The 8,391-nt window shown below is 38.3% G+C and overlaps 1 protein-coding gene across 1 annotated transcript; it reads right to left on the bottom strand.

Annotated features, from left to right (window-relative positions):
* Positions 1-378: 378 nt before the first annotated feature.
* Positions 379-2,733, bottom strand: LOC113684232 (uncharacterized). The gene is made up of 2 exons (XM_027201568.2): positions 1,902-2,733; positions 379-1,491 (listed from the first exon to the last, which is right to left on the bottom strand). The coding sequence occupies exons 1-2, from the start codon at positions 2,596-2,598 to the stop codon at positions 1,172-1,174; spliced, it is 1,017 nt and encodes a 338-aa protein (XP_027057369.2). The 5' UTR covers positions 2,599-2,733; the 3' UTR covers positions 379-1,171.
* Positions 2,734-8,391: the final 5,658 nt, after the last annotated feature.

The raw sequence follows: 8,391 nt of genomic DNA, 5'->3' as shown, positions 1-8,391 counted from the left end.
TATGGCTAAAAGTGTACACAGAGTCCCCTACCTGAGGGTGCAAATTATGATCTTGAAGCAACTTGTTGAAGCAATGACTTGAGGAATGTTTTGATTCAATTCCCATTAAAATTGTATGATTTTTTTACAAATCATATAACTAATTGTTCCATACACTTGAGACTTTCAACCAATCAAGTTTTTTTTAACCCTCCAACTCTCAAGATCTCATCAGCACTTCTACTTACTGTCTGTCATACAGTTCTAGCAATGCTAGTTTGAACATTTTTCTTTATTCTCATCACTCATCTGGTGAAATATTGTATTGGTATTGTAAGGAGAAATTCTGTCTTGGTTACTCATGGGATTTGAGGGGTTAAAGTATCATGAGATTTAAAATTTTCCATCACACTATTTAGTAATGTTTATTAGAAGCTATGCAAGGATCTTACACATTTCATAAATTTACAGGTTCAGAATAATTTGCCACTTAAGGTGCGTTACTCAAAGATCTGATATATGAAAGATCAAATCAGTGAGCCTACTTATAAACTTGTTTGCGAAAAGTTCAGTTCATTTTGACTGCTTCCCTTATTTATCCTACTACATTGCTTTATGCATTCAGGCTCCAGGAAGCCCCACAGACTTTAATTGATTAAGTTCTGGTTTTACAAAAGCATGCCCTTTGCCTCATAGACACGTTGCACGTTATAGGTCACTTGTCAGATGATTCCTCTTTTCCTCTCGTCCAATACTATATCAAAGTGAATATGCTTATTTTGAATCTTTTTCAGTTGAAATGCACGATGTTACTTATGAATATTACTAATCTTTCTAATTGCTCAAAAGAGATACCTAATCACAATTATATATTAAGATTCTCTTCAGCCTGCAATTATCAAGTAAAACATTTACGACCTAACTTACAATCTAAATCTTTCTCAAGACAAATCATGGGATACCATCCCCTAAGAACCACAAAAAGTCCTGATGCATGTGTTGAAGGCAAAAAATATATCTTGTGGTATTTATATTTTGTTTATTTATTTATTTATTTATTTTTTTGGTGAAGTTGTTTTTATTTGCTAATTGCATAATGAAAAATTGCATCCATAATACTTTATTCTAAATATTTCTAAACAACAATTTGACCATACCACTTTCACAAGCAAAGTCAACCTTGAATTAAAATTTATGCCCATTGTTTGAGGCCAAATACTTCTAGCTCACTAGCAGTAAAATTCTTGTTACCAGTCAGAAATGTAGAAGGAGTGATGTGAGGTGGGCATTCATAAGTACTTCCCAAGGAACTGTAACTGTTGGTGGCTGAATTTGCTTCATTGCAGATGGTTAAGTCATGTGAGCTTCCAAAGGTTGGGCCATATCCACCGTTGCAGTATATTCCATACTTCGTTTGATCAGGCTTTAGGGGCAGTTTGGTTGGTCCAGTACCAGATGGGTTGACAAGGCTAAATATGAATGACCCATTGCAGTATTTGTAATTACCAGAAACTGAAATAGAGATAATTGTATTTAAGATTCACTGTTGCTATGCGTCTGTTCAGCATCAAAAATGATGATAAAATGTAGTATAAAACAAAAAAATGGCAACTGAGGTGCAGGTGGGTGTACCACTGATATTCTTACCAAAGTTTGACGTCTTCATTGATCTATTACAGTACTAAACATACCTACGACAACATGGAATGTGTTTGTTTTATATGATAAAAAGGCAAAGTTTTCTCAACGGTGACTTGATCTAATTACGTCTGTACTCCAATAGATCAGACGTAAGAACCCACCAAAAGGGTGTTTTGACTTAGTTTAAAATGTAAGGAATTCACTGAACAGCACTTGCGATGAGATATAACTTAAGCACCACTTGGAAAACCTCACAGCAGGAACGTGCACAAATTACTTACTATCCCATGACTGCTCTGTGAAACCTCCAAACAAACAGTCCACACTTTTTACCACTACCACAGTTGGCCCTCTCTCGTCACAACGCGCGTGGAAAGTAGTTGATGACCATCCATCGCGGGAAGCACGATAGAGCAGCACGAAAGTTGAGTGAGGAGACTTCAGTTGATCTGTGAGCCACCTGTTCACCAGTATGTCCTTATGTTCATCAGATAGGATGTTGGACTCTAAAAATGGTCGAGGACATAATTCATCGATAATTCCACGAATCTGATAGAACTCAGCTTCTTCTAGCAGTTCTTTTTGCACCAATTGATCCTCTGGCACAAGGAGCCGCCCCGTTCGTAGGTAGTTTAGAATATACCGGAAGTGTGTTCCATCGCGGTCAATGAAGTAAGTTCCATCCTCAGCTGGTTTTGTGTCAAATCTTCCTGAAAACATGGCGTGTAACATTGAGCCTGGATCCTTTTTCAGCGTTTGTAGGCTTGTACTGAAAAGCTGACCGCCGACATTTAACTTGACAGTAGAGGCAAAGTTGACATGTTCCAGTTTCTTTGCGACAGAATCAAAGGCTTCCTTCTCTTTTTGAACTTCCAACGCCTCCCCTTTCATGATTTCGTAAGCTTTCTTCATACAGTTCAGGGCTTCCTCCAAGGCCTTATAACTTGGTCTATCGATCTCTTCTCCGTCCGCGGACATTATTCTTAACGAGTGAGACAACGTGCAGGAAGCAACATGATCTCGAGACCGAAATTACGACTATCGTTAATTCTAAATTGGCACCAAATTTATGGATATAGTAATTTCGTGGCACTCTTTACCAATGCTCTTTACACGTGTTAAATAAAGAGAAGGACTCGGTTCCACTGTCTTACAACATTCAAGATGGCGGAGGAAAGGGGTAAATGTGCGTTCGATTGTGATCAGCATGATCTCGACACCAAAATAACGATTACCGTTATTTCTAAATTGGCCCTGAAATAACGAATATCATAATTTCAGTGCATGTCTGAGACCTTCGGACTCGAAGCTTGGGAACTAGTATTCAGGGAAAGATAAAATGGCGGCTTACGGCGGCGAAGGAAATCTCAGTAGTTTAATATTTAGCGTGAAAAGGCTTGGGTGTTGTGATCTGGTTCTCAAGTAAAAAAAAATCACGGTCTGCAATGGCCCTACCACCTTTTGAACAACAAGAAAACATTGAAACGGTGGTAAAAAGCAGCAAGTTTCTAAGTCTAAACGAAAGATGGGTAAGCTGAGTTTCAGTCAAATATCATGACATTTGGGATGTAATTTCGATACCGAATAAATAGTTCTACATGGTTATACACGCATAGGATTCTGTTGTGTTCACGTGAAGGCCATTTCAGCCATTCCTGCCACTTGTAAGTGGTAGGAAATAAAAGATATGTATAGTTGTTTCGTATTGAAGCCCTGTGAAATCACAAATTTGATTTATTTCTTCTTTGTTTTAGGTGGTCATTATCCATTACTTTTGGAAGTCGATGCTGATGAGAAAGAAAAAATGTTTATGATTATTTCTTCTCTCGAACATTTTACTATTTAGGTACCAAATAATCTTGATACTGAAGATCATTGCATCCATTATGAAAAAATTACCCTTGATTGCTTTGTCAACTGGAATGTATAATGTAATATACCTTGTGATTTGTGGGATTTTCACAAGTAACTAGAAATACTTGAAGAGGGTAATGATGTACTTAATGCAGAGCATTTGGTACAAAGTCTGCTTTGCTGTAATCTACCTGAAGGTGCTTTTTATATGCTAGTAAGACTTGCACAGCCCAGTCAAAATGTTTTTGAGTAGTAGAAAAGGAATGTAGGTTGTGTCGCCCCATTGCCTTGTCGCCCCAGGTTATGTCGCCCCAACCGAAGTGTCTCGACTCACTTTCTATAACTAACTTAACGAATTGTTTTAAGCGCCTCTCGGCCCAACAAGTAATGAACAAGCCTTGAGAAGTTGTCTCGCCGTCTTGTCGCCCTCTTCATATTGTCCCCACAGTGAAAATACCTTAGCCTAGATTTGACGATATCTGCGCCGCTGAACTCGTCGAAGTTTCTTTTCTGAGACCATACACACGTTCAGGGAAGTTAGTTTGGCTTCTTTGTAGAGCAGGTCGATAAGTAAGTACATGGGTAGCTGGCTCTTGCCCTGGGCTCTGGTGTGCAGACCGAGCTCCCAATCTTCCACATCATTGTTGGTCCTGACCGACTGCATAAAGACTGACCAAGAGGATGGCGGCCAGGTGTTGCTTTCGATCCAGGTGCTCGATACGTAGTCGGTGAAGTGGCGAAGAGGTGCTGTGTTTGCTGTTTGTTGGAGGCGCTGGAACTGCGGCCTGATGTCTTCTTCTTGATGATGATGATCGTTTATTCAGCCTTCTTGCAGTAGAAACTGAATTACAAGGCGGGTCATAATTTACAAATACTTCTACATTATGCATACATAGAACTATTTTAGATATCAATTAAATATAAATATTAAATATTGTGTAAACATTAAAGGTAGGTACAGACACAGTACTTCCTGCCCCGAGGGCATATGGTCTTGAAAATTGACATCGTGGTGCTAAATTTCGTAGTAGGTCAGAAGAGTAGTAACTCCGCTTCAGGAAAGCGAGGAAGGGTAGAGCCATGACCTTTCGTATGAAAGCATGGGTGCCCCGATCCTCCCTGTACGAAACCTGGAGGCCAAGCTCTTGCACCTAGAAAAATTAAAGGAAGAGGACTTGTTTTAAAGGAGCTACGTCGCCGTTCATTGATTTTGAAAAAAAAAATTGTCATGATTTATCGAATAAATGACTCAAAATATTGAGACGTAGCTCCTTTAAATTTATTTGAAAGTACACAACCAACAAACACACTCAGAGTCAATTGAATTGTGGCCTCAACGAAAGGCGATATTTTTAAACTTTATACGGCATTAAAAAATAATTAATAATAAATTGAATTGTGGCCTTCAAAAACAACTAATGAAGAAATGTTTTAGAGAAAACAAGAATATACTAAATAATGGTAAGTGACACTAACCATCCTCCACAGGGCTTGAGTCCAATGGAAGACGCACCCCAGTAGTTTGACGTCTGGGAGCAGTTGTCGAAGTACCTTCCATACTGCGCACTCGAGGTCTAGCGTGACTTGTCGTAGCGCTGGGGATGGTAACAGCTCTAGCAGCTCTCGGAAAACAGCTCTGTAATCACGCTTCCGTTTGCCCGACATAAGGACAAACACCAACGGCACCTGCTTAACGTAGTCAACTGCCTTTACGAAGGCGTTGACTGTTAACAGCTGGGTAAACGGCTGACGGTACAGCTTGAAGGTCGCATCCACGTACCAGCTTTTTTCTCTGTTGAGTAGGTGTCGTGTCGCGAAAATCACATGACGGCGTCCACCAACCTAGTTAGAAAACGAATGCCATAATTAACCTACTGTAAACTGCCGCACAATGATTACAACACTGCTCCAGTCCGTTTAAAAGATCTTTGTTGTGAAACTGTAAAACGGTTTAAAATTAAAAGGATGGTTTTAGGATTTAATAAGTAAATTAATCTATTGAGCAAACAGATTTCATAAAGATTTTGTGTTGTGAAATTGTAAAACCAATAAAAAACGGGTGGTTTTCGAAATGAGTTACATCGAGTTACATCGTAATAATCTTACAAACTTTTCCTTCGATCGATCGATAAATCTTACAGCAGTGTTATGTTTATGTTATAAGTCGATCGTTCGCGTAAATCGATCGGAGAATCTTACAAACTTTTACTTGATAAGCGAAGTTGCGCGTTTGGGCGACGCAACTTTGATGTTGGGGCGACACAACTCCGATGTTGGGGCGACGTAACTTCGGCTGGGGCGACGTAACCTGGGGCGACAAGGCAATGGGGCGACACAACCTGACACCGTAGAAAAGCTGGCCAAACTTCTTCCTGAAAAGCAGTCTGAAAAATGTGAAGTTAGCGGAAGGTACTTCATTGCAGGCGGCCAAATTGTAAGCTGCCAGCCCATTTTGAGTGAGCAGTAAAACTCAAGATTGGCTATTTTAGCTAATTTTATTGAGAACCAAATTCCCAGCAACGGGCACAATTTTACTGGGCTATTTGTTATTTAACTACTTAGTAATATTCTTATTAAAATTTACTGCATTCCTTTCTAATAATTTGCTGTTGATTGTATGCTGTATATAGCTTATGATTTGTGTGATTTTCACAAGTAAATTAGAAATACCTGAAGATGGTAATGATGTACTAGATAATGTACTTGATGCAAAGCTATTTTGGTGCAAAGTGTGTGCCTTGTCTGTAGGTGATTTTGCATGCTAATAAGACTTGTAATTCAAATAATACACATCAGCTGGAGTGGGAATATTAAAAGAAAAATAATAATATTTAGCTATACCAAGTTCTGGTTTTATGTCCAAAGTGTGTGCCTTGTCCATAGGTGATTTTGCATGCTAATAAGACTTGTAATTCAAATAATACACATCAGCTGGAGTGGGAATATTAAAAGAAAAATAATATTTAGCTATACCAAGTTCTAGTTTTATGTCCAAATTAAGCACTTAGTTGAAGATCACTGCACTGCTCAGGTCCAGAAGGCTGAAAGAGTACTGTCTGCTGTTAGTTTGATTTTTGTCATTTCTATTGATTTATTTTATTTATCAATGTTTCTTTGAATTGTAATTCATTGATCTCTTTCAATAGTGCAGGTTCGCTCATGTAACCTAATCTCCCACTTATGTATGTATGTATGGATGAGCTCAGTCAAAATGTTTTTGAGTGGAAGGCAAGCTGGTGATAGTAATAGGCAGCAGAGGCTGAACCTTGTCTTGAATGGAAGTGTGAAAAGTGTGAAGTTAGCGGCAGCTATATTGTGGCAGGCAGCCAAATTGTCAGCTGTGGCACATTTTGACTGGGCTGATTGTGTGTAGTATATATGTGCACTTCTTTTAGGGTGTTGAACAGGTTAAAGTACCAAGAAATCCTCTGTGATAACTTGATAATTCAAGATGTAAAAATTTTAAATAATAAGGTAAAGCTTGATCATTCTTAAGAGTTTCCATTTGTTCTGGAAATCTGGGGGAGGGTCAGGGGAGCATTATTTATTCATAAATAATGTACATAAAAAGTAAAAAAAAGGACCAAGGTAAAATCCCAATTTGTTTTAAGAGTTAATTTTATTAAGAGAAAACCCTAGATATAGCTTGGGATTTGTGTGATTTTCAAAAATTGTTAGGAACCTTGTTAATTTTCAGCTTCAAGAACACAAGTACATAATCTTTAGTGCAGCCCTCTTTTCTCCCCGCCATTATTCTAATTTTTTTATCAAGTTTCCTTTTTCTTGTGTTCAATTAATTTATTGTCTTTACAGGTGAAATTTTAATATCTGCTAGCACAATTATCTCTGCTAAGAGTGTCTACCATCACTCTTGCCGGTCTCAAGCCCAAAACGCTGCAAACTAGCTGAAACTACATGTATTTCGTAAAATTGCAATGAAATCTATCTAAAAACACCAAAATCCGGCAGAACGCACGAGTTTTTGCCAAATTTTACGCAAAAGTTGACAAAAGCGCTCAATTCGACCTGAAAAACACTTTTTTTTTTTGCAAAAATCAGCCTATTTTACATTCAAAAGCACGATGTCTTTAACAAAATAGAGATACAATCCATGTGAAAACACTTATTCCAGCTAAAACGCAGTGTTCTCAGTAAAATTTGGGGAAAAAACGCGTAAAAACCGTCAGAAACACGACAAATTGGGCTGATTTTATCCACTTTTTGTGTAAATAGCTGCCAAAACCCTCTAAACTAGCTGGAACTACATGTTTTTCACAAGATCGCCATAAAATCTTGAAACGTTGCTTTAGGGACCTTTATGCCTCCAAAACGAGTTTTTACTTTAAAAAAAATGGAATGAACAAAGATGTTAAAGGGGAAAAAGCTGTGAGAAAGGAGAAGTTTAGTGTTGCTGTTTGATATGCCGCCCAGATATATCAATTTATTAATTTAACGCCTTTAGCCGTGGGCAGAAGTTTTTCTCTATACTAAGAGGACCCTCCCTATGTTGACGAACCTCAATAACTCGTTGATTTTACTGTTTTTACACAGATTTGATTTTAACCATATTCGCCAAAATAACTGCCAAAACACGGCAAACCAGTATCTCGGCCAAGAGCGATATTGGCCATTTCACACATCCTTATTAGATATGAATTTTATTAAAGATTGTCATTCTAGCATATGTTGGCTAGTTACCACAGGTTTCTTGATTTTCATGGGAAAGTGGCATTGGTTGGTACCATGACCAATCTCCTCGACTTTCCCATGATTTTCATAGGATGTTAGCGACCCATACTTCGAACCTCAGTTGTTTTTTTTTTTTTTACATTGGCGCGAGTTTCACAACTTTCTTGTGGTTTGGCATTGACTCAGAGTTGGGCTTATTTTTATGGCTAATCCATCGGCGACTTTCTC

This window comes from Pocillopora damicornis, chromosome 9 (genome assembly GCF_964200805.1).
Source record: "Pocillopora damicornis chromosome 9, jaPocDami1.2, whole genome shotgun sequence".
In the NCBI taxonomy this organism is placed as follows: domain Eukaryota; kingdom Metazoa; phylum Cnidaria; class Anthozoa; order Scleractinia; family Pocilloporidae; genus Pocillopora; species Pocillopora damicornis.
The sequence above is the reverse complement of the archived record's forward strand: the minus strand, read 5'-3'. Positions and strand labels throughout refer to the sequence as shown.

What these genes read in the sequence shown, in the direction of transcription:
- LOC113684232 (XM_027201568.2), bottom strand. Translation starts at nt 2,598, where the DNA reads ATGTCCGCGGACGGAGAAGAGATCGATAGACCAAGTTATAAGGCCTTG. An exon ending in CACAGAGCAGTCATGGGATA is followed by an intron (nt 1,492 to 1,901) that starts GTAAGTAATTTG and finishes TCTCTATTTCAG; the next exon opens with TTTCTGGTAATTACAAATAC.